The sequence below is a fragment of the Scomber japonicus genome, chromosome 3, assembly GCF_027409825.1.
Source record: "Scomber japonicus isolate fScoJap1 chromosome 3, fScoJap1.pri, whole genome shotgun sequence".
In the NCBI taxonomy this organism is placed as follows: domain Eukaryota; kingdom Metazoa; phylum Chordata; class Actinopteri; order Scombriformes; family Scombridae; genus Scomber; species Scomber japonicus.
This window is the reverse complement of record NC_070580.1, coordinates 26,290,697-26,317,984: the sequence shown is the minus strand read 5'-3', so window position 1 is coordinate 26,317,984 and position 27,288 is coordinate 26,290,697. Positions and strand designations below refer to the sequence as shown.

Below are 27,288 nucleotides of genomic sequence, written 5' to 3'. Positions count from 1 at the left end.
ACAGGGGCTTTTGGGTTTGTTTGTTTGTTTGTTTGTATTGGGGTTTTTTCAAGTTTTGCGACTATCTTAGGTCAGGGGAGGATTTAGGAGTTGACAAGATCTGGAGTTAAGCCCAGAGCACCCAGAGCACCCAGAGCCAGGGCCAACTTTTCTTTACATGCACAGCATTTAATTTTACTGCATTGTATTACTGCAAACATTACTAGTAATGTGTAGTGATTTATTTTGGTTCTTATCAGCAATTTTCTAAAAACAATGCACATACAAATAAGTAAATGAATAAGGAATTAGAAAAGGAAAAGGAAAACAACAAAATTACATATATTATATTTGATATTGATTATTACATTTTTAATGCTTTATTCACCAGGGACTACAGATGCAAATTAGCAGTTTTGCTATAATCTGGCATGTTTACAGAGATGTGTAAATATCGAGCTGTAGAGCCACCCCCTAGCTCCACCCCTGTCTTAGGTTCTCATACACCCATGGAAGTCAAGGAGGAGTAGGTCAACGCTAAATGCAACTAAATCCTACACACTAAGGTTAATGTTAGCGCACAAATCTCACTAGACTTTCGTAAATTGTCCCTCCAGCCAATCAGGTTGAGAAGGGTGGGTTTAGATGTAGTCTTGCAGATTTACCCTAACCCCACAAAATACACCTACTCTACACTACTACATGAGTCACCCATGATGTTGTCACCCTAACAACCCAACTAAGAGGGTGTGGCATGTTCAGCTGGATACTTGATGCAATCTAGTAGCAATCAAACAATTTGTATTCTTCTTCTTCGTCATCATCTTCTTTAATATTTATCAGCAGCTGGCATCCATATTGTTGCATCACTGCTTTCCTCTGTAATTAACTCTTAATTAGTGTCCAGATTGTCAAACTTTTCCTATCAGAAAGCAGAAAGCCTGCAGAGTAAAGTAGGTCATTCCTGCAGGATTTTATCTGCTGGTACTCTACAGGATTTATATATGCACAGATGTGTTGCAGGACAGTAAACCTTCCTGTAGGATTTATGAAGATTAATATATTGTCCTACAGGATCATTTTAAAGATATGTAAGATTATAGCAGCAGAAGAAATATATTAAAGCTACTCTACCTTTCTTGCATTTCATACAGTACTTTGAAAAAACTTGAACAGCCCTCCTATGTCCCATCCCCACACTCCCTTCCCCTCTGAGAAAGCGCACTATATATATGTAAAGTTTTCTTTTTCCCTGTGGGAGCGGTTGGAGGTGGAAGCCGTGGCCCGCTTTTGTCGATTATTGTCAGTCGCTACTGTCTGTTTACGGCTATCTCCATGGATCATGGATGTATTATAATGCCGTGGATCCACAACATACTCTCCTCCGGGTGGGGGTGCGCACGATTACGTAATGCGGAAGGGGAAAACAGGCAGGTCGCTCGGCTAATCATATCAATCGGACCGAATGATATGATTGGTCAGAGTTTTCACAGAATATTATGAGAATAATGATGAGTTTCTATGCCTGGTGGATCACTCACACACAAGATTTTAGAGTGCCATTACCTTATTAATAGAATTTTAACCTAAACAAAAAAATGTGTAAAAATGTAACAAAGGTAAGAATAGCTTTAAGTTTAGGGCGTTTTTTAAGGTTAATTATGGTTAAGCCTTGACTTTTTTATTATGAAGGTGAGACAGCCCAGCTTCCTGTATTTTGACCTAAGACAGGCTAACTTGACACATCTTGGCTGCCGCCCTGAGGTGAGGACTGGAATTGAGGAAGTGAGGCGGGTCCCTCCTCCCTAACAGAAGGGATGGGTGCAATTGACGCATGGCATCCACCTCCCTATTCTCTTCCTGTTGGAGCCTCACTGCAGTCAGGTACTTTAATAGTGGAGTTTTGTGGAATATTACAGTTTCCGCTCAGTAATCAGGCAGATAGGTTATCTGAAAAGGTGCCATATGAAAGGTAGATAAAGCCAACCAGAGTGATGCTATAGCACAGCCAAGTGGTCACTGAATGTATCACAACTACATATTGTCAAGCAATATTATGCAACACCTTGACCTATTCAAGCATGGGATTGATTACATGTCATTTCTCCCAGGGTTTAGACATATGTTGCCCCCTGCTGACAGTCACTTAAATATTTAAGTGCTCATTAAAGAATAGTTAACATTACTGATACATGACACTAGAAAGTCAGGATTTGACAGCACCACAGTGGTATAATAGTTGAAAAAGTGACATCCCTCCATCGATGTTGTTCAGTAGGGATGAGGCAGCTGCAGTGCTGTCCACTTTCTAATTATAGATGGACTTTTGCTCCTTTGGAGCACGTTATTATTAGAAATCTCACAGGGCACTTGACTCAATAACTATGCAAAGGATTTCAGCAAGGGAGTCCAATTTTAATTAGTAGCAAATTATGCAACTTCATGGTTCACTGCATGACTGAGCAACAGAGGAGTTCAAAACGAAAAATAAACACATTTAGGGGGGTCAAAGGCACGCACGTCAGTCCATTTGTAAATCTAGAGGACGAGGCTTGCAGCACAAGAGGGTTTTATAGATGATGATACTGGCAGAGTGTGCATAATTCCATTTCTGTGGCAGAGAAAATAGGCTGTACCCTTGTCTTTCACAGAGGCTTTAGCTGGCACTTTTGAGCAGTGAAGGGACACTGACATATGGTGACGGACAGATGGCGGTTCACAAACACATTGGTTTCCTGCATATCAACATAATCCAGAAAGAGAGTGTATCTCCAGGGATATTTTACAAATGAATCAACAGAATACATACAAATGTGTCAAGTGGTTTTAAAAAACACCAGGGAGGGATTCTTCACATATAAATGCATCCTGTGGCCCAGGCAGGAGCTGCGCTTAAAGAAAGGTTGAAGTGGACACTCGAGAAAATGGTAAAGGTGAAGAGTTTAGAGTGGCAGCCTGACTGAGCTCAGGTCAGGTTACAGTGCGGCCGTGTGAGATGTGAGTGTATCTGCAGGGATCCCGAATGCATCAACAGGATGATGACCATTCAAAAGGTCACAAAATGAAAAAGAAAACATTAAACATGAACACAGACCCAGATCCACAAATTTATTCCAAAATAAATAATTGTTTAAGTAATCTGTTACATTTTAAGAAGTCCAGAATAAAAAACAACACAGTGGGAGTTGTAAATGTAGTGTGTTCAATGCTTTGTTTAACATTGGAAAACATGTCAGTGAAAAGTTAAGGCACTTTTACCTAACAAATCAGGTGCTGTAACATTTCATATGAACATTCGGTTCAGGCAGAGAAATTCAGATTTTAAATAATTTTTTAAGACTTGGAGGATTTATGCTACAATTGGTGACATGTATGTGTTTTATAATCAGTGAAAAGAGCTGAGAACAGGAATTATGTAATGTAATAACAGTATTTCAACACAGCAGCTCAGTTAAATGGAGGGCAACTCTGCACGCTCCATTTTCTTTCTTTTTCTCTGCTTGTGACCCAGGAGTCAGGTTCAGGCACAACCTGCCCCCCTAAATTCACCTGGGTTAATACAGTGGTTCCAGTGTAAAAGTCTTTCCCAACATGCATTTATCAGTCCTGAAGTTGGTACTTTACATGTGCTCTGGGTGATTCTGCAAACACTTGATGAACTCTTTGACTGGATGCTTGTTGAAGCAGATCTCGTAAACAGCAGTGAAAAGAGGAAACCTGGAGAGATAGAAGAATGGTTTAAGAATGATTGAAATAATTAAATGAATAGTTTGGCATTTATCTGATTTCTTGTCGAGAGCTGGACGAGAAGTTCAACATTGCTCTAATATTTGTATGCTGAACAGGATGCCAGGAGCTAGACGCCAGCTAGCTTAGCTCAACACAAAGACTGAAAGCAAGGGGAACCATCTAGCCTGGATCTGTCTGACAGTAACAGAATCTGCCTTTATCAGCATGTAAAACTCATTCTCACTCAAACTAATTTCGGTAACTTCTGGAATCTCCACTGGCTCCACAGCATTACCCCATAGTGACAACAAGAAAGTCATTGCTGCCAGTCAAGAAATAGTCCCACACTAACCCACAATAATAACACATTTAGTCATTTTTACTCTTTGTTTTTTTGTACAGATTAAACAAACAAGACATCACATGTTAATTAAGTGTGCTTTACACGTGATGTTAGGTGGATTTTGTTGCTTTTGGAAAGAGACAGGCTAGCTTGTGTTAAGCTAAGCTAGCCAGCTACTTACTGTGGTATCAATCGTCTCATTTAAGTCTCAGGCAACAAATCCAATATGAATCAATTTCCTGAAATTTTATAAATAAACCAGTAAAATCCTTATTTAAATGTTTGGATATTTATCAAATTTGTGAGAGGTTGCAGACAGTATTGGTATCTCTGCACAAGCAATCTTGTGACAAAAGATCATTTTCATAAAACATGAGATAGACTCACTTTTCCACAATTTTTTTCTGTTTCAAGATGTCATGGACCTCAGTCGCAGTTGCTGGACCTTGAAGCTTCTGACCGTTCAGCATCTCATTCTCCAACTGCTCAATGGTCTGAACAGAAAGATGTGTGTTGTTATTGCATTATGTCTCATAAAGAGAAGTGGCACAGATTATCAAAGTGAAACACAGAAGGAGAGAAATGCTGTTCCTCATACTTTGCCTGTTTTGGCAAAAGCTTCTCCAATCTTGCGGTTGCGTCCGCCGTAGCAGGTTGTGATGAGGTCAGCGATACCGCAGCTCTCCAGGAACGTGGCGGGGGAGACGGGGCACTCTGTGCAGAAGATCTTAGCGAAGGCAATCATCTCCATCAGGCCGAGACGAATCACTGCCGCCTTAGTGTTGTCGCCGAATCCCAGACCGTCACAGAATCCTGCTCCCACTGCGACAATGTTCTGCAGTAACAGTGAAGAGGAAATGCTGAAGTGATTTCATTGCACTTTTCATATGTTATGAAAACAACAGCCTTGTAGGATTTTCATTAAATGGCTCATCTTCATCTAACCCTAAGCCTAACCCTAACCCTTCCATTTTTGTCTTATTACATTTGATGCACACTTTTCATGTTGAATGAAAATGATCAAAAAGAAAAGGAGATTATTGTTGGGACTATTAATTTGCAACATTCATACCATTTTGGACAAATACAATAAAAATGCATCTTGAGGAGGAACAGACACATCTCTTAAAACATGTAATTTAAGAGTTTCCACTTGAAACATTTTGGGTTGAAAAACCTGCACACATCTACTGATATTAAAGCTAAAAATATGAAACTACTGAAAGATGATCTGTGTGAATATGTGAGCTTCTTTTTTGTAACCTTTACAACTTTTCATGTATTTTTTAAATGGTACAATAATGTATTTTTAAGGGCTTATGTGCACAGGAATGATGTTGAACTTTTATTGTGAATATCCAGCAGAGTAGATTTCTATTTTTGTCTGTTGAAGAATAAAAGAACTCTACCTTGAGCGCCCCACAGATCTCCACAACATCAGACTCCTCCACCACAGTCACACGGAAGTTGGTGGTCTGCATCAATTCCTTCAACATGGGTCCGGGTCCTTTAGCTTTGCAGCCTATGTCCAGAAAAATAAAAAATAAAAACATTAACATTAACAGTTTCCATTGTGCAGCACTGAAGAAACTGACACTGATTCACTTTCTGGATGTTGTCTCAAAAGGCATGTGTGTATACCATTTTTTACTTTAAGGAAAATAATAGTCAGGGCCAACATCACCTTGACATAGGAAGACATGTTAACCCCCCCCCCCCCAATGTTTCCCTGTCTGACTACTGTTGAATAAATGTGTCTATGCCGGAAAAAAATCTTTAAAAAAATAGAGCTGTGTTCAAAAATGGAAATTGATGCCATTCAATAATTGAGCTTGTTGCCATACCGATGGTTGTTTCACAGAACTTCTCGTCAGCAACCTCGTTGGCGATGTTTGCCCCCATGAGGACTGTCATGGTGATGCCCAGCTTCCCTCGGATGACCTCAGAGATCAGCTTCAGACCGTCGGGACTTGCGTCAACACCCTGGAACAGACAGATAACCAAAAAAGCCTCAAACTCCAACAGTCCATATTCCTTAGTGTATTATAAGGAGGGGAAACTTTTGCTACCTTGATGAGAGACATTCCAATGGTGTCCTTCTTGATGTGGTCTTTGATGGTGTCACACACTCTCATAATGAACTGGTGGGGGACCACAAAGATCAGGATGTCGGCCCCCTTAACAGACTCAGCCAAGTCTGGAACAGCCACCTGATGAAGAGAGAGGAAGTGTAGCCAGACTTCAGTAACACAGAGAAAATACAGCAGCTTTGTTTGTCTATGTTGTTGAAGAGCTGTTTGGTGCTTACCACATTGGGGGGCAGCTTGTGACCGGGCAAGTATTTCACATTTTCGTGGTCTGTGTTGATGATTTCTGTGAGTTTACGGCCGTTCACTGTCTCCTCAAACACCCACATGTTCACCTTTGTGTCAAACGTGTCATGTTTGGCTGCATTGGCCCCAACAATCTTGGCAATGGCAGAGCCCCTGTAGACATGGAGACATCAACTTATTGTTCCCCCCAAAAAAGGTTAACTGTATTTTTTCTTTGTGAAATTAAAAATGTATGGATTTACACTGAGCTTTGGGTATTTCTCACTTCTAATGTGGTGCTAAGTGATATTGGAAGAAAGAATTACCAAAAAGACCTTTTGTTTAATTGTATATTTTTACATAGGTAAATATTCTCAGTGAAAAGCAACACAATAAAATAATAAAAATGTATTTTAATTGTTCAATTTCCTTCGAATTAATACAATATTATAAAATAATGCATTTCTAATAGTTTTTGAAGAAGAATCTAAATACAGTGATGCATCTCAAGGTTTCCCTTTGAGGAGCAGCTGACGTGTGGAACTCCATTAATCTGTATTGTAGTGGAGAAATTTGGTGTCACAAGTTTTTTAGATGCTTTTCTAGAACATAATACCACTACAGGTGAAACATGGATACCAGCTAACCGTTGTTGTGACGTGAGGATAGTCCCATTTAAAGACAGGCTATTGAATATCTACATGACATTCACTAAGAGCTCTGACAAATCCTAATTTAAGAACCTAACATCAGTAGGTAGTAAACTGGGCACAGACTTTCTCACAACTAATTTAAATGTCATGCTGGATGAGGGACATAAACACTACATGACTGATGAGTCTGCACAAATACTGCTTCAAAATAAAAGTGCAGCAGGAGTTTCTTTTCAATAAAGGTTTTGGATTGTTGAGGCACCAAAGGTCATCATAACTACTCAGTGAGTGACATCTCAGAAGACCCCCTCTCTGCAAAGCAAAACCCAGACTCAAGTCTTGCACAACAGCTTAAAAGTGCATGAACTTTATGAGTAATCTACTGATTTTTTTAAACAAGAGTGACTTTATCTCTCTATCCACCAAGTTTGCCAAGTTTAAGGCAACATTCAGAAATAAAACAAACTTTAAAGTGCGTGTGACAGCATATCCAGGAAACAGAAATACCACCGGCAGATATGGTGACTATAAAGTTACTATTGCGCACCACTCACGCACCATTTCAGGAGCGCAAAACTACTCCAAACTGCATCTTTAAGTTACCCAAAGTGACTCTTTAGTAACTCCACCAGCAATCATCCACTCACCAGTTACCAGAGCCAATGACACAGACTTTCTTCGGTGCTGCCATCATGTGTTTGACCTTCCAGACAGAGCTGCAGTGCTGCTGGTGCGACGACAGACTGAGGTGGGCCAAAAAAAGTATTTATACCGGACACACAGCGAGGATCAGACACTCCCTCTCCTGTTGGTTGGTCTGCTCTGTCAAACACAATCTCTCTCTCTCTCCAGTAATAACAGTCTTTATTGGCATGAATGCTGATGAACGTTAAATCTCTATTACAAATGGCGGAATAGTAGTTTTTTTTAAGGAAGTCTTTTTTCTCTCTCACATAGTAAAAAGATGGAAGATACAGTCTGTTATACACTGCGATGTCCTAAATGATCATCTTTTTGAATTCAAGTAAATACATTTTCAATAGTAAAATGAATTCATAATGTTCAGTGTTATTGCAGGAAGTAAAGCATTGGTCCCTCAAACAAGACAATCTGAAACTGAAAGGATTAGCCGATTACCTGATTCATTGATCAACAAAGATTTAATCAAAACACAAATTCCAAACCTGATCTGTCTCCAGCTTCTTCATATTGAGAATGTGCTGGTTTTCTTTGCCAGTAAACAGTAAACTTAATGTCTTAAAATGGCTTGAGGCTGACATTTGAAGAAGTCATGCTGGGACTTAGTTCATTTTTACAGGCATCTTTGGTTCATTTCTGAAATGAAATTTTCAACCAAAATGAATAATCAATGGAGAAAATTACTAAAATCAATCTCTCTAACAGATCAATACTGTATATAAGAGTCATAGCCTCATTATAACCCATTCAGAGAAATAGTAAAGCAGTTTTTCATTACAAAGGTTAGAAACAAAGTCACTGTCACTGAGGTGTAATGATTAGTTTATCCATAGAAACTTATTTACAAATTTTGATAATGAATTATTTTGAGTTTCTTTATTCTTCTATGGAAAAAAACTAAATTTCAGCCATTTTAACAAGTGACTTTGAGAAATTGAGTCAGATTAAGACATAATGAAAATAGTTGCAGCCTAAATATGATCTATGCAGAAATAGTAAAGCAGAAGCACAAAGTTACTGACACAGACAGCATAGTTTTACATATCCTTTATTATAACATAATAAGAACATACAGAAAAATAGGTTTGGTCCATGAAAAAGTCTGCAGATTCAAATAATACTACAGTCGTCCTCCCTCCCTCCCTCCCTCCCAGTGTTAAGTTTTACATCCCCAAGGTTTCCACACTCATTTCAAAATCTTGTACCTGCCCCCCAAACCCACATTAGTGTATTCTTGGAATTCATGAAATGCACACACGCAGAAGTTTCAGCCAGGACACTCATATTTACCTTAAACAGGGAAACAACCATTTAACTAAAAAAAAACGGTGTCAGGTCTTCAGTCAGTGTGCCAAGAAGCTACGACTCTTTACGTCTGCTCGTCCACGTTTGAGACCGAGCTTGTTCAAGTGTTTACAGCTTCTCTGCACATTACCAAGAAGCGCAAGACTAAAAAAGGCAGGATTCAACTCTTCCCAGCTCAGCAGAGCAGCAGGTTTGTCAAACGTGACTGCCGTCTTTACGTCATGTAGAGCTAAATCACCAGGCTCCAAGAGCGAGGGCTGATTAATATAAATACTGGTTCAACTATCTGAGCATAGACAAAGAGTTAAGAAAAAGATTTGCCAGGATAAGAGTTACAATTTTACTTCACATCCATCTTCAGTTTTTTTTCTGCTCAATATTTACAAAACTATATAGACTAGAGGTACTCATACTAGCTACTTCCTTGATAATCTGTACTAGTTAACAAGACAAGTACTGATATTATACATACTTTTAAAACAAGGATCAATGATAATAACAAAAAAAAAAAAAAAAAGAGAAAAGAAAAACTTCATACTGGCACCCTTAACAAAAACCGTTTTGCCACATGGATGTATATTCTGCCCTGATTGAGCTTTTCAACTTAAAAATGTCTCATTATCTCGTACAGACTGTGGCACAAAGTGTCAAAAAACAAACTGATGAAATGTTTTAAGACAAAGTGACATGGACAGCCAATGTGCAGCAAAGTGGCCTGATTAATTACAAACACAATGACCATTGATATTTAACTTGAATGGGCTAGCACCTGGAGGCCGGGCCGGGAGTGTAAAATGTAAATTTACTTTCCAAAACGGGACAAAGAGCGACGGCAGAATCAACACATTCCTGCTGATTTAAGATATTTTTAGTTCCAGTGACAAAATAAGTTACAAGTTGCCACGTACAGTCTGCCCTCTGCTTTTCATTTTGTGCACAATCTGTACTTTTGTGTGGGCACAATGTATCAAAATGAAAGGAATGCTTCCAGGTAAGTCTTAAACATGCAAGAGAAAATACATTGTGCTCAAGGAGCTCTGGTGAAGGGGGAAAAAAAGAATCATATGTATATAAAAAAAAGTGGAAGTAGCAACAAAACTGCAAATAGTAGCTGAGCTGCAGGGTGAAGATAAAAAAAAAGAAAGACATCCTATATAGCGTTAAAGCCATCTAGCATCTATGTCTCTAAGTTTGTCAGAAAACTGTGAGGAATTCATTTTGAACATCCCACACACACACGCACGTACACACACACACACACACACACACACGTTCATCAGTCGTCTCATGTCTGCCGTCTCTGGACGCATTTCTTTAGGTGTTCCTGATGCCGAGCGCCTGCTCCAGCTCCTGTCTTCTCTGCTGGACCTGCATGACATTTGCACATAAAGATGATTTAATCACCAAGACAACACTGTGATTAATTAATCAGCAGAGAGAACACTGTGATTAAAACTCTCAAGGACAACAATACAAATGAGATTGTTCACCAAGGCTGGCGACGGGTGACAAACCCCCAAAACAATTTAAATACAAAAAGGAAACAAAGAAAATCTGATCACTCTCTGTAGTTAGTCTTGAGGAGTTATCATGCTGTGTCTGTGGACCATCACATTTCTAAAATACAGAAAACTCTTAAAAACAGGAAATTAATGTTAAGTGAAAACTGGGGAGTTGGAAATTATGATCGACACAAACTTTAAACTATTACTTTTTGTCAGGCGGGAGCTGAAGATGATCATGTTGAGAAAACTAAACAGATCATTTGCAGCTTAAAATTGATTTGCTTTTTAAATTTAGGTCAATTATGGATAAACTCTGAAACCAGAGACACTTTTTTTTCTCTTCTCAACTGCTTTTAATCTGCTGTTGCCTTAATTCACATGTGCTGGGCTTCGTTTCCACAGTAACGCTGCCGGAGCTCATAGGTACTAAAAGTAGTTAGAGTTATCTGCTGTGCTGTAATGACGATTTCTCAGAAACTAAAGTTGGAAAAAATGACAACTGTTGGCCATAATTCAAATCTAAAAGAAGTTTACATTATCTATGAGAGTATCATGAAAGGTATTGTTGGTTTTTTTTAAAACAGGAAAACAGAACGGGGAAAAACACAGCGGCTTCACCCCCAATAAGCTATTACCACTTATAGTTCAAATGTGATGAATTGAAGGCTTACAAAACCAATGTGCACCTAATTATTGAAGTTAATTATTGATGATCTAAGTGCAGTCCATGTCAAATGTAAAAAAGAGAAAGAGTAATGAGAGGACAAACAGGTTACCTTGGAGTAGAAGTAGCGACAGACTGCTTCCTGGGCCCATGGCTGGTAGTAGAACTCGGCTCTTCGCTCTTCTTCTGGGTTTGCAACCACATCTGTCATGGTCTGTTAACAGAGATGGACGTAATTAGAAAACGTAACTGATTGTAGTCCTGTATGGTGCCATCTATTTATCTATTGTAGCATTTCACATTTCTTAACTTGTATTGGCACCTTTTATCTTTTTTTTTTTGAATGTAAGGTTGACTGAGCTGTTTGTGTGCCAGTAGCCAGCGAGCTCTGGACTGAATTTGTTCAATTTCACAGAGATTTGGTTGAACAAACACTGCAGGTGGGTGACAGCTGGTCAGGAGTTAATCAGCTCACTCGGCGGACAAGAAGGGGAGGCGAGCACGCAGTCAAACATGATACAAAATGTTTCACGCTCTATTTTGACTCTGACCTGCTGTGTCACACCCCAGCGAGCAGGATGAGCCTTGTGTTTGGAGGGGAACCTTGTGTGCACAACGTTGGCGTACTTATGTAATTAAGTTCTCTCTTTCCATAGCTGAACTTTGTATTTAAAGCAGAGTCACTTGACACAGCCAAACCTGTACGGACCAAATGTTAATAACAGACCCGCCAACTGTGGATGAATTTTAGCAGTACTACTTCGGATGTGTCAGAAGCAAATCGGCTGCTGTTTGCACAATGAATTATTGGACATAATCTGCAGATTTATGCATAACAATACATGATTTGCATTTATGCAGCAGTCAGACAAATACTGTGTTGATGCGTTTATATGAAAATTCTTGATAACATTAACTGTGTAAACCACAATAATCAAAGTTTAAGCCTTTAGATTTTTGAAAAAAATGATTATTGATTATTTGCTCTTTTTTTCATCATGCCATAATTGGTTCCTCTCATTACTGTTAAAAGTTTGGCTGCTATAATAATTATGAATACAGTACAAATAATCAACAATCTGTGACTCACATAAACATAATTTAACATTACTTTGTCAACTTAACTGCCTGGTGAGCTAGCTAGCTAGTTTGCAAATTAGGGTTAATTAGGGCTAAGTTAAACTTTAGGCTCACGTAATTAACATTGAGTATTTTCCAAACGTTGGCAGGTCTGCATTAACTTAATTCACAATTTTAACTTTCCACATCCAGTACAGTCTGTTTCCCTTTGCAAATGAGTTGAAATAAGAGTCCTCATTTGAAGAATCAGCCAGCCGGAGTGACGACAGGGACGAGAGATAAAATCAATGTTGCGTGGCTGTTGATTAGCATCTCTTGAAATTAAATAATGTATTTGTTAATCATAATCATAATCATCATCATCATTGGGGGGAAGGCAGGGGGAATGAATCCAGGTAGAAAATTTTGAGTCATGTCCATTAATTGAAACATTTAGTCTTTGGGAGGTGTTACAGTCAGTAGAGAAACTAATAATGCTGCTTCTTCATGCCTCTTATCCTTAAGAGATTCCTCTATTTAAGTGCTATGAAGGATATTCAGGCAAAGAAACACTTAGTCTTCTGAATGAATACCTTCGCTTACCCCTGAAAATTTGTGATTGAAGTCACACACAACAGGAAAAAATTTGTAGTAAAAGTATGCACTATATATACTGACAGAAGGACTTTTTCACAGTGGACAAAGTGTACTACTGTAGAAAAAAAGCCAAAGTTGGAAGGTCCATGTCGAAACATCTGCTGAGGTAAAGACAGACAGACTCACCTTGAGGTCTCTGCACTGGGACTGCAGCCAGTCGTTGATAAAGCCCTGAGGATCTCTGGCAAAACTCAGCATGAACTCTCTCTGGGTCTTCAGCTGGTTAATGGTCTCAATGGTTTCATGGATCTGGGGATAATGAATTCAAAGTAATTAATAGGGTATTAATTAAATTATTAACTGAATGCGATTCATCTCATGAAATATCACACACTGGATGGGTGTTTTCCATCAAACTATTCATTACATATCAAAAAACTGTACAGCATCTTAGTTTAATGAACACTATCTAAGGGTGCATTCACATCTTGCTCGTTTGGAGAAGTTTATTTAAAACTGAGAGCGTTTCTTCCCAAAGATCGGTTCGTTTGAGAATATGTGAACACAGCTAAAAATAAGAGGGCTGAAATCTTCAAGAAAGGGTCTCAGTTGAACCCTGAAGACGTTTGTTTTCCAGTGAGAACGAAATCAACTCAACCAACGGAAACAACTGACTCATAACTGCTTCACATCGCGGCATGCCAGGAGTTTGTTTTCTAGTTGCAGACAAGATTCTCGGTGGATCTGGATATTGTGTTCATTTAAGGGAAACTGGAATATTAACCACAGAAACATAATGAAACTAATAACCCACAGATGCTGCTGAGGCTCCGGCTCTTTTCTGGGGACACAGAAGAGGAAATGTTATTTTCCTGAATCGAATCCTTCTGATAAGATTTCTGGTCAATGAGAGAACAGTTTACAATTTCGGTGTTAAATGTTACATTTTAACCGTGTGAAAGCAAACTAACCAAGGGCCAAATGCAACAACGGTATCATTATAGCGAATGAATCAGCTCAAAATAAACTAGCTACATGTGTGAAAACGCCCTCAGACTGCTGGATAAGAACAAAGTTTACTTCCTAATTTAAAAAAAGCAACTTTGAGAAACTTTTAATGCTAAATTACATCACCGCAGTAATGCCAGTTGCTTCACCCAACCACTGACTTAAAAATAATGCTCGTTAACAAACTAATGAACTGTATTGACTAAGACGGTTGTTCAGTGACCTGCTGACCCACCTCGTGGTCCGGGTGAGACCAACAGGTGTAATCTAGGCTACTTTGCGAAAAAGGATCAACACAGGGAAAAGTCCTTTAACTGGTCAACCACAAAAATGTGATGCCCTATTCATTAACTGCACTTGGTCGACATCCCCTGGCACAAAGATCCTGCAGGTCAATGCTTCCAGAAAAACGCTAAAAAAGAAAAAAATATATATACTGAGTATAAAATGAGTCCAACTGCAAGTTTACATGTATCTGAGTGTAAAAAATATAACACTATGAAAGAAGTGGAAAAAGTAGGGCAGGCTCAGCAGCAAACTTTTTGATATCACGCCGGCATGAACAGGGTGTACATCAGTAATCACTGCTAATCCCCAAAATAAAGTAACAAAATGAATGGCGCCTGTAAACTATAAACATATTCTCTGTATTTACATAGTTGACTTGTCCCAGAACAAAAGACTACACAGGAGGTCGTCTAAGGGGAAGGCTCTGTGCCTTATCAAAGTGATTACAGCCATCCCAGCCAAGGTAATGGCTGCTAGCAGGAGGTCAAGAAGACCCGACTGACCTCAACGCTGGCTGGAGAAAAGCCGATGATACACAGGCAACAATTTGAGGGAGCAGATATGTGTGAAATTGCCCTCAGCAGGCTCACAAAAAAGGGGCGGAAAAAAACGACACGGCCTGTCTCAATGGAACAAGGATTTGATGAAAAACGCAGCTCCTTCACATTTGATTTAAATCGACTGTGTTTAAAATGGCCCTAACACAGTTAGAGCAGATGGGAGTTGTCACATGAACCATTTAGAAACTACTGCAGAAAAATAAGTGCCATTTCCATGCGCTTCAGAAGTGTGACATTTGAAGGAGCGCAAGTTGTTCTACAGTAGGGAGCAATTTAATGGCGTAATAGATCAAAACCTTAAAAAAAAGAAGAAAAAAAAAAGCACAGAAGTATCGCGGGGAAACAGGAAACACGACTCCCACTGTGGACAAACTGCTTTTCATTACACAGGCGAGGGATGTGTCCGCCTCAAAGTCTTGGGGACAAAAACAAAAACCCAGTTACATCCTGCTGGTGGGTCGGGGTCTGTACCTTGTTGTCCAGCCCGGCTATTTCCTGCTGACTGGCCGTGGAGAGCAGAAAAGAGTTCATCTGGGTCTTCAGTGTGTCGTCCACCTCCACGTCAATGTCATAGCAAGCAGTCTTCTTTTGGTCATTAGGATCCACGCTGTTAGAGGAAAACATTATGTACAGTACATTTAGTTTTAATAATGTGTGTTCACAGCAGCACAGCAGCAGGCTATAAAATCAAAATGCAGAACCACCAAATCTGGATTACAGCAGGCCCCAACTTCTTATACTGTTCACACACACACACACACACACACGCTTTAAAAACTTTGTAGATCTTGAGATATTTTTGTGGGTGGTGTCATCTTTGTGAACTTACCTGATCACATGGTTGATGATGATGGGCTCTGGAGGCATCAGGAGTGCATGCAGGCGCTGCGGGATCTCAGAGAACTTCATTCGCTGGGTCTCAAAGATCTGAAAAATCAAGTCAACACTAATTTACTGCAGCAAATGTTGTATGGACACAATACCTGCTGGGTGAATATAATTAAACCTGTAAAGACTCATTTATTTTTTTTGCCACTGGAGCATCAGGAACATGTGAACACAACAACAAATTATCACCTTCAGTCAACAGTGGAAAATATGAAAAAACTGGTATTATAAAACAGTTGCTTATTTCATTACATCACACAGCAACTTTAACCAAACAATTACAAAATTAAATTAGTGAGAAACTCTCTTTAAAGCTTTGTGAAGTCAAGTGGATTTTTTGGATTGATCACTACCTGCGAGGATCCTCATATAACACATCTAAATTGATACATTGTTATGAAAAACATCAATTATAACCAATTTATAGAATATATAAATGGAGTTACTATATAAAATAATTTTATTATGAGGGACAAAACACAAATGAATTCCAATATGATACAACTGTGTCAGAGTTAGTCAACAGACTCCTTTTTAATCTACAGTTCCTGGGCAGGCTGATGTTCACATTAAGAGTACACTCTGTTATTTCCCTTTGGCTCACTTGTGTTGGTTTTTGTGCATTTAAAAAAATATATTTTTAGATAAATTACATATTTTTTGCCCACTGACAGATTAATTGAGCTGCAGCAAACGGTCATATTTTGTTCTGCAGCCCTGCCTCTTATTTTTTGTCTGTGCCAACATTTGCTATAATCCACTCTGTCCTCTTTGTCATTAGCTGAGTTGCTCTCTGCTATTACAATCTGTTGTGACATCTTATTTTTACAGAGTGTGTGAAAATGGAAAAATAAAAAAGCTAAACTATTTTCCCACATTACAAATCATTCTTTTATTTACAAGAACCTGCGAGCTAAAAAGCTAATATATTTCGCACGTTGACTTTGTAGGAAATTCATCACCAGCTTTCCTCACAATCCTGTGTTTATCTTGGCCAAGTTGGAGAAAAAAAAGAGAAAAACACTCAGTCACCCAAGAAGAGAGAGAGAGAGGGAGAGAGACAGACAGACAGACAGACAGACAGAGAGAGAGAGAGAGAGAGAGACAGACAGATAGAGAGAGACAGACAGACAGAGAGAGAGATAGATTCCATATAAGGACAAAGGGAAGAGTGGAGAGGAGGACTGTGCAACATCAAGAGCAAGAATTAAGCAGGACAACTATGTGACTGTTGATCAGCTTTAAAATAAAAGAGTTTTTGGGTTCAAGTGTAAAGTCATCAAATAAACCACTGATGTTTGTTTTAAATTTTAAGGTTTTAAGCCGTGCTACACAAACCTGCTGCAGGTATTTGTCACAGTTGATGAACTCGCGCTCATGGGGGTCTTGGAGCTTGTGAGTCTTGACGTACTGCCACAGAGCCTGGATGATGACAGGTCTGGTCTGGGTGTGGATGCCCAGCATACGAGCCAGTCGGGGGTCCAGCTTGAACTGAGGGGGCTGTTTGGTACACAGAGAAGAAGATAAGGATGGAAATGAAGAGCGGATTCAAGCAGGCAACAAATGTGCTGTCATATGATGACTAGTGCTCCCCTTTTTATTGCCCTCTACGGTAACTGAACAGATGTTTGATTTATACTTTAAGTCAACAGAATATAGCAGGAGGCAGATAAACCCTGAGCTGTTACCTGGTAGTCCAGCATGAGCAGGACGGTGCAGCGGACACCCACGTCACCTGGCCTCTTCACCTGGAAACCATCAGTCTCCTGGGTGGTGGCGGTCCTATGCCACTAAAATCATGGAAACACATTAATAACAAGTTAATATCAATCTATAAAACTGATATTCTTCACAGATTTATGACTAAATATAAATGTCACTTTAGCAACACACACAAAGCAACATTGCTAAGTCACAAAAGTATGACATGAAATGAGTATTACATGGATAGACATTCACTTTTTTAAATACTCAAATGTGTGTGTGGCATAATGCACAAAACTACACAACAGAAGAAACCAATTTACTAACGAGAATCTGAAGGCATTAAATGACTAGGAGAAAAGTTAACAGTAATGCTTCAATTCAAATACATGAAAAAAATGATCTTACTTCCACAAGGTGATTATCTGGACCGTACAGGTCCTTGTCCAACTCAATCACCAGGGACTTGAAGAAAGAGGAGAACTTCCTCTTCTGTTTAGTGGCTTCATACTTGGACACGGCCGTCTAGAAAGAAAACCGTTAATATTCGTTATCAGAGATGTGCAAACAAGCCATGTTGAACAAGGGAGGATTAAAATAAGATGTTTATTCTAAGGCCAAAAAGAGACAATATAAACACAAAACCTGCAGAACCTGATTAAATCCTCTGTGATTATTAAAACCTTTCTAAGATCATGTGACTACCTGTGTTTTTATTCTTCTTATTCTTTGCTGTAGATATAACATCTCATTTATTTGTCTGTCTGCAATTAACAGGATCTCTCATAACACTGAGTGTGAAATGAACTGCCTCCATTTTTAATGAATCAAAGTCCTCCAAATCTTGAAAGCATTTGACTTTTAAGTGGCTCTGACAACAAGATTAATCACTCACTATTCCAAGGATTTGAGTGTATTTATTCTGATTATTAAAGATCCACAGAGATTAAAAGACTCTAGATATATTCTGTTATTAAAAAAGCAAATTTAGACTATGAGCAGATCTCTGTCGATGTCAAAGTAAAGTATTAAAGTATCAGCGAAGTATTAAAACTTAATAGTAAAGACAGGATGCTCTCGTTGCTCCTCTCCATCATATTACACTGGCAGCCATGACTGAACATGCATCATATCTCAGGAAATTAAAGTGATATATTTCTATAATGAATCTTACATCTTCAAGCAGACGCCCCTCAACACGCAGCTCCCACGATGCCACTGTGCCCTCTCCGTCCTCGGCGTCAGGCTTCGCAGGGTTGAAGGTGTTGGATATGAAGATCCGGAGCTTTCTCTTTTGCTAAGAACAAAATCAGTCAAAAAGACACTTTAAATTAAAATGTTCATCAATCACTCAACACAGACTTTACATCTACAGTGATGATCAGCAGATGGGTTCAAGTTTTTTTGGTTTTCTAAACACAACCGCTCCTTAAAATCCCAAAGAGTCCAGCTGTATTTCATTCGATAAAGTCACTCCTGCACAGGGTGAAGATTAAATCGCACGGCTGGGAACCCATGTAGCTTAATTTAACAGCAGAATTCAGATATTGGGACAGTGTTTATTTCAAATTAAGTATGAGCCCGGCACGCTGTGCACTTTCAATATGATTATGTATTTTAGTTCACTGCCACATATAAACAGCCTTTAAAATATAGAGTCTACACTTTATTTTCTTAACCTTTTCATGCAAATCTGTCACTAAAAATGTATAAACTCAGAGGGTTCAGGCATTTTGGAATAACATGCTCTCATTACAGTTTATCTGAATTGCTAAAAACACTAAATCCCTATTTTCTGAAACAAATGCTCAGTGACCTGAACCCATTTATTGAACCGACCACTCTTTTGGCAAAACTTGAAACAATTTCGACACAATTTGCAGCTCTCTTAAACTCTAAACACAGTCTCACTCACTAAAAACACATCTTGCACCGTGATGCAGCAACTGTAAATTGTTCACACTTATTACTAATGCTGTGATGAAACCAATATAAACCAGTTCAGAGTGCAGAGGCGAGTTTGAAGGTTGATACCAACAATGAATGGAAACGATGTGTGAGGCAGAGAAAGACGAGGAAGAGGAGGGCAAAGAAGATTAAGACAAAGAACAGTAATTTCAGATGAGTACAACCCAAACTCAGCAGATTCTCTGTGGGCACCATGATGAGGAGATTCAGAAAAGAGAAAAGGTAATTGGTTTTTTGGAAAGTTGAAATTGAAAGTTTACTATATAGATGTTTCCCTAAATCACTTTGCCAAGACAAAGTAGACTGCATTTTGTCTTTGTCCCTCAGTTTTTTGCAGTAATGTATTTTTAATTTAATTCAGGTGCTGAACCCACAGACATTCAGTACTTCATTGCTTGCAGTACTTACGTTATGCTATATCTAAACTGTGTAACTGAGTTGTCAATATTTATTTTTACTGTATTATACACAGTAAATGTATTTTTGGAGCTACATGCCCTCGTCACTGTGTTTTCTCATTTCTTGATGTAGTGTGTAATGAACACTCTGTAGTGTTGTTATTTTGACTGACTGTGTGAATAATCTGAAAAGACTGTTTGATGTTGTACTGTTCTGAGCCGACTTTGATTTTGCAACAAGAGCCGGAGGTTTTGTGAATGTAGTTTGAAAATTGGGATATGTGTTAAAAGTTCTGTGAAAAGGGTACAAGCTGTCAAGAGAAGTGTCAAAAACTGGAACTGACATTACCTTTAAATATCCAGTTATGGAGTGCATGTAGGTCCTACAGTTCTGAGCAGCTTTAAAATGAATAATTTAGGGAGTATGAGAGTGAAAACTTTAAGTGAAACAAACCTTAATGGGCCTCTTAAGAGCCTCCTGAATGTCCAACCTCTTGCGCATGATGGTCTGGTCCAGCTTCCTCTCAAAAGCCAATAGATCCATGTAAGCCTGAGACTCTGGGACCAGTTCCCTGATCTGTGAGAGAACAAAGAATACAGTGGTGACCATCTATGTAACATCTAACACTCTGAATAGTGTACACTCAGGAGCATGTCGTCAGTTTTTAACCATATTTCTACACTTCAATAGCCATTATAGTCATTTTTAATAACTCTGTCTCACATATGGCCTGTATAAAATGCAAAATGATGTCGCTACAATGTCCTCAAGCAGCCGTAACTGTTAAAAAAATGGATTTTGAGACATAAATGCTCAAACTTTCAATGAATACTAAGTACTATAGCAATTATTTGAAGGCAGCATTTGAAAGATTCAAAAACATTGTTTAAGAAGTGTTCAAAAATGATCCAACATGCTCAATAGGAAACTATTTCTATACAATTAAAAATGAAAGGTTACCACAATGAGTTATACTGACTGACATTATCTGATGTAAGAAAAATTAATGATTAAAAAAAAAAATCGCCAAATATAAGAAATTAGGCTTCAAAGTTGTGTAAAAAGCAAATTCAATTCAAATCTAAATGGTTCAAATGCTTTTTACACCTTTTTTATTAATACATTTATGACCTATTTAATGTGTTTAGAAGAAAATGTCTCAATTCACTTTACACAGACTTTAATGAGGAGTTAAGGAGTCATAGAGCAGATAGTTTTTTTCTAATCCAATTTGTCAGATTTTGAAGCATTGATCAGGATGAACACCACCACACCAGATAAAAGGATAGCACAAGAATCTGTTGTTTTTACAGTAAATGCAGTCTTAATACATCAAACTGAAACAACAGGGTCCTTTAAAGACCAACTTTCCTTTGTAAAGATCTAGCTGAATAAAAATTTTAATGGACTAGCAAATGTTATCTCTCTGACTTCAAGGCCAGAATTAATGAATTCCCATGCATCGCTGTTTGATTAATACTCACCCTCTGAGGTAGAATTTTATCAGCCATCTTCTTCTTCTTTGTGCTGTAAAAAAACAAATTATGAAAAGAAGATAAGCTCTGGGCGCCTTCACAAAAAGACAAAGAAGTCAGTTCAGTCTTTACATTTCAGATTATACACAACACCTGAATCACACACAAATGTATACAGAGACACACTCACAACGAAAAGGCATGAACACAATCTGAGTAATTCAGTCCCACATGCAGAAGGCTGCAGTGGGATCAGGATCATGCAGGTCTAATGACAAATGTTGCAGGTATTAACTGAGACGCAGGCAGCAAGCATCATCATTAAATGATGGAGGATGAACACAGGATTACATTTTATTAGTTATTTTTGTGTAACTATGCAGTAGTTAATTGTGGAGATAGAGCTTTAAACTGTTTCTCACTCTCTCATTTTTCCTGATTTTCTGAGACTGCAAAAAAGGGGTACTCCGTGATTTAGTGGCGTGCCCACGTGACCTTGGTCCCTCCCCTACTATATTAGACCGAGAGTCCGCTCTCCTCAGTGGTTAACCTGCCTAATGGCGAGTTATTGTTACTACATCTAACACTAATACCAATACAGTCTACAGTTAGCCAGTTAGCTGAGTTAGCCGCCAAGCTAGCAGCAGAAAGCTCTCAGACGTAGTGTCCATGTTTCAGGTAGAGGTGGTGACTTTGATTGACAGGTGACACTTGGTAGGGGGCGGGGTTTCAGCGAACGCGGGGGGCACTCCCACAGTGTTTGGAAGCAGAGAAAGAGGCTGATTTTTATACAATTTTGAAGCCTCATTTCATATATTTGGCAATTTTTTTAATCATTTAAAATTTGGCAGGGCACACTTTTCTGTGGTATGTCAAACTCAGAACACATATTTACTCTCACTTTACATGGACTTTAAGTGTACACAAGTGCCAATTTCAGTTAAATTTCAGTTTGGTTTCTGTCACTCATCTGCTCGTATCCCCTCTTTTAAGCCTAGTTGTGTCCTACAAAACACATTTCATTTAAATGTCAGTAACATTAAAGCAAAACTGCTTTTCAAAAATCTTGTTTGGTGTTTTTCGCTAAACAATTTTGAATGTCATACAAAAAATGTCACCCAAAATGTGTGTTTTTGTTTTGTTTGAAGCTACTGAATGATGCTTTTTTTTATTAATTCTACTGTTCTTTGTAAAGTTTCTAATTCTTTTTTTCCTTTTCATTAAAAAAAAAGGTCATGTATTTTATTTTTCCCGTGGAATGAAAAACAAGTTTTCCAATATCAAACATTCTTTTGAGGCAGCGGTGATAAAAAAATCTAGAGTGGAGTGGGCGTGTGCAAGATTGCAATAACAGACCTCTGATCACAATCATAACACTGGCTTCTGTTCTTGCTTCAAGCTGGATTACTTCTAATATAACAATGGATATAATTAAAGTTCAGCTCTAAAGATCGATCTCCTCTGCTGGATTGTGAGGGGCACTTACTGCTGGTTGCGGTTCTGCTGCTGAACCTGCTGAATCTGTTGGGGTGCGGGCCTCTTGCGAGACGGGTCCATCACGCCAGGCATCCCGGGGCGAGACACAGGGCTGTTACCATATCCTGGGGGTCCCATGGCGGGTCCCTGCGGGGTCATACGGCTGGATGGAGGCATACCCGGTCTCTGCAGAGAAGAAAGATTTTTTTTTTTTTTAAATAAAACATGAAAAAACACCAAAATCCTATTTCACAAGTCACTTCACAGCTCTGAGTCTGGTGTACAGAGATATTTCGACAGCTTTTACACATGCTAGTAAACGCTTCTTCTAGTTCCCTACCAAAGTTTATTCAAAGTACAGGAAACTGGACCCTGCACTGCCTTACGCTTGTGTGTGTTGTGCTGCATCATACTCATATTTCTCTCTTTTTTTGTTTCTGTTCAAGGCTGCACTTAAAAACTGATTTCATTTTTAACACATATCTCATTATTTTCCATCCATATGAAGATGCTCCAAACAACCTGGAGAAGGTCACCTGGTCATCTGCTTCTGACTTCAACCGTTTGTGCCACAACCATTTCTGCAGCACCACTGTAGCTGGAACTGCAGCTTCATTTATGCTTCACTAAATAACTGCTGTAGTAATAAAGCAATACAAAAAATGATGAAGGTGGAAATAATGTGTATAAACAAGGCTTTACATATCAAAAGGTAAAAATCTCCAGGTTTCATCTGTGGACATCATCCTGCCTTCAGCGAACACTAACCATCATGGGAGCTAACTTGTGGCTGCAATTTGGTGAACAAAAAGCAAAAACACCAAAAGCACAAAGCACCTCCATTTCATTAAAGACAAATGTATCACCAAGGTCAACGTGTGCAACAAAACGCTTTCAAAACCTACTATCCTCTGCTTTTCATGAGACCAAACGGACGCTGTCAGTGCAGAGACATCAACACAGAACATTACAGAGCATTAGCTGAACATTACTTGATGTGCATGAATTCATTTAAACTAAGTAAAACATTTTTTCTTACATTAAGACACAAGCAACGAGAAAAATATGGTTCCTGATGCTGTGCAGCAGTTATGAGCTCTGTGATGCTTAACATAAAATCCACACATTCTGATATTTGAGGCAAGATAAAAAAAACATTAACATGCACGCCGGCTGGCAAATATGTGAAGGACAACTGCCGTCAACTCACCACACCATGCACTAAGAACTCAAATAGGCGACTTCTTGTATCTGACAACATGAGTGCAGCAGACTGATTGCAGCTTTCCTTCCAGCATCCAGTCCACCAAATGAGAAGATATTACGGAAAAACGAACCCCCACCCCACCTCCACCCCTCGAGCCTACAGTGGAGGGCTGATGGGAGGAAGAGTGACGGACATTGACTTGTCAACAATACAAGCGAGGTGAACGCGCTCTGCCTTTTCCACACAGTGCAGTGTGGGCAGAAAGAGACTGCATGTCGATCATTAAGTACTCTTTACACTATACATCGCTGCAACCTTGGTTTATTGAGAAACAACTGAAGCTCTGCAGCATTCATGGTAGGAAGCCTCTTTGACCAAGTTGTGGAACGCTGCTTGTGTGAGTGAAAGCAGTCAAGGACACCAGAGGAGAAAAAAAAGAGAGGAAGATGTAACATCCTTTCAACAAACTCTGATTCAGATTGCCTTGTAGCTAAGCAGCAAGCACTTCAACTGCTGTGGACCAGTGAGAAAAAAATACTTATCATTTCAAACATTTTGATTCTAACAAACAGCATATTGGATAGAGATGCAACCATTATGGAATAGAAAATCAGATAAGACTAGACCACAAGTCAGAAGATGTTATAATGTGTAGTATAAATGTGTTAATCTTGTCTATTAACATATTTAACACAGATTTTGCAACATATTGCTGGGTAACAATAGTAACTACACAGTGCTATTAGCAGCCACAGGTCTTAGTGCACTCACACATATGGATAGAGATTTAAAACATACATAAATAGTATATTTGCACTTAGGGCTGGGCAATAAATGGATATTATATTGATATAGTTACATATTGTCTTAGATTTTGAATATTGTAGTATAGCAATATGGAATAAGTGTCTTTTCCTGCTTTAAAAGGCTTCATTACAGTAAAAATGTAATTTTCTGAGTTTAACAGACAGTTCTATTATCTGCCTTTATCTACATTACTGATGGTTATTTATCAAAAATCGCATTGCATAAATATTCTGTGAAAGCACAGAAAGTCATCCATACAATATTGTCAAAATATCGATACAAGTATTTGGTCAAAAATATCTTGAGATTTGATTCTGCCCATATTGCCCAGCCCAATTTGCACTTGCACTTAATAGATTCATAGATTTCACACCTTTTTGATTTAGTATTAAGTAAATATGTTCCAGTTCATAGGACGTATTTTTTTTACTCTTCTTTTTTTTTGGGGGGGGGGGTTGATGTATATTAGTGAGGACTAAGGGATGGTTGTGGGAATTATTTTGGTTGTTCTGTGGCTGCAGACAAATATCAACACCTGTATTCAAATCAGATGTACACTCTTCACTTTGACTGTATTATTTATGTTGTAAGTGTACTGCCTGTGTTGTAGCCTCCACTTGGAAAATTAATTAAAAAATTGGTCACAAAAAAACAACTTAGGATTTAGAGTCACAAGAACCATGCAGATTTATTAAATAATATATTATTTATAGAGACTTAATTAATGGACCAACAAAAATGTTTTGACCATCATTTAATTGTTCTGGTAATTTTCCAAAAATGCCAAATATTCCTTTATTATAGTTTCACAGCTGCAAGACTGCTATTTCTTTGTCTTATTACTGTTAATACAGTAAAAATACTTGACTATATTTATGTTTCGGACTATTGCTGCTTTCAAGATGTAGAGATGAACATGAGCCGTGTGACAAATCTTTGAAAACATTACAGGATCGCAGGATTTCCCTAAATCATAGTTATTCAACTTTATATATCACCTACATTTAAGTTCATATTAAGATAGTAATTGTTTAACATCAGAAATTCACATAAACTCTAACACTGCGCTTGTTTAACACATGCTCCACAATAAATTGTGTTTTTTGGCTTGATGGTAAGAGCTTAAAAGAAAAAATAGAAAAAAGGACTAAAAAAAGACTAAAGGACTAAAAAAAGTTCCTAACTTCATCCTACACCCTTATGAACATTGAACAGACATTGATTATTTTGTTGTTTATCTTAAAACAAAATTGCAGTCATTTCTTTCTAAACATTTTGCTGCCTATACATGTTTACTTTGTCATTTTAATATTTTCGAATAAACCCTAAACTGAAAAAAAAGTTAAATCAAATTAAATCAGTCCTATATCAATCACCATTTATGACAGTGTGCCTCAAAACAATATGCTCCTGATGTAACGGTGGTTTTTGTGATGATTTTTTTTATTCACACTATTTCTGCTTTTTGCATGTTTGAAGTACAATATTTGGTGCATTATGTCCAAAAATGTAAATTACACGAACTAATTACATGCATGGATACATAGGACTCCAGATTTAAGGTTGAAGCACCTCTTAAGACTGGTGAAAGCCTGTTTCTCACAACAGAAAGACACTTTTATGTACCTCAGTAACTAATACATCCCCTATAATTATGTTTTTAAATCTAGAAGTATCACCAGACGAGATCACCCGTGCCAAATGACTAAATGTGTAACTATGACACGTTACTTGCACAGTGAAGTAATCATAATACATTTCTTTTGAGCAAACAAAACCAGGTCATCCAACTTCTCCATCTGCAGTGTAAGCAGCTCTCACAGCCAGGTGATGGTAGCTTCACCCAAACTACACACAGATGTTACCTCAACAAGCTGGAAAACACCAAGTAGTGTGCAGCAAACAGCACTTCATCGCCTATAAACACACAGCGTGCAGTCTGATACTAGTTTGATCCTCTCCTGTATTCACTGTTTGTTTTTTTGAGACTTTTGCAAACATTAGCTGCAGTCGGTTCATTCATTAGTAAAGAAGATGTGTTACTTAACCACAGCTATCTTTTATATGTTAATCAAGCTTGAGCTATCTCAATGTTTAATAGGAAAAGGCGCACTTGTTTAGCTTTGCACCGTTTGGAAAAGTGCTTGCAGCCTGCATGGTGGTATTTCAGCTATTAAACCGGCACATTAAAAGGCACAGTTTCCAGTTCACTAGCGGCGTTAGCATGCTAAGCTAACTAGCTACTGTGACTACCGTGGCTAAATGTTAGCGGGCGGGAGGTTTAACGGATTCAAACTACAAACAAACTCCGGTACTCGGTTAAAGTGAGCAATTAAAACATCTCTGGAGCTAGTTTTTTCTGCGGGGCTGTCGGAAAGTATGAGTCGTGGCCCGGTGGGTAAAGTTAGCCGCCAGTGACAAAGCAGCGACGGGCGGCTTTGTTCTAGCAGACGGAGAGATGTCTCACCGGGTAACCGGGCCCGGGCATCGGGGAGCGGTACATATGGTTCTGCGCCGCCGACGACGGTCCCATCCTTCCAGAGGGAGTCCCAGGGCCCATGCCCGGTCCTGCACCCGGTACCGGAGGTCCAGGTCCCATTGCTCCGCCACCACCTCCAGTTGGTGCTGACTGAAACCCCCCTCTGGCCGCCATCTCCTCTCTG

At 38.8% G+C, this 27,288-nt stretch overlaps 2 protein-coding genes across 2 annotated transcripts; both read right to left on the bottom strand.

Moving 5' to 3' along the window:
* Nucleotides 1–3,307: 3,307 nt before the first annotated feature.
* On the bottom strand, nt 3,308–7,747 carry LOC128355449 (glycerol-3-phosphate dehydrogenase [NAD(+)], cytoplasmic-like). The gene is made up of 8 exons (XM_053315688.1): nt 7,664–7,747; nt 6,360–6,537; nt 6,121–6,261; nt 5,896–6,034; nt 5,461–5,573; nt 4,650–4,886; nt 4,439–4,545; nt 3,308–3,696 (listed from the first exon to the last, which is right to left on the bottom strand). Exons 1-8 carry the CDS (start codon nt 7,708–7,710, stop codon nt 3,600–3,602), a joined length of 1,059 nt encoding a protein of 352 aa, XP_053171663.1. The 5' UTR covers nt 7,711–7,747; the 3' UTR covers nt 3,308–3,599.
* Nucleotides 7,748–8,811: 1,064 nt separating this feature from the next.
* Nucleotides 8,812–27,288, bottom strand: smarcd1 (SWI/SNF related, matrix associated, actin dependent regulator of chromatin, subfamily d, member 1). Its single transcript, XM_053316318.1, has 13 exons — nt 27,093–27,288; nt 22,622–22,797; nt 21,145–21,187; nt 20,114–20,236; nt 18,468–18,590; nt 17,702–17,818; nt 17,278–17,379; nt 16,928–17,089; nt 15,531–15,628; nt 15,173–15,308; nt 13,032–13,154; nt 11,302–11,403; nt 8,812–10,388 (listed from the first exon to the last, which is right to left on the bottom strand). The coding sequence occupies exons 1-13, from the start codon at nt 27,276–27,278 to the stop codon at nt 10,335–10,337; spliced, it is 1,545 nt and encodes a 514-aa protein (XP_053172293.1). The 5' UTR covers nt 27,279–27,288; the 3' UTR covers nt 8,812–10,334.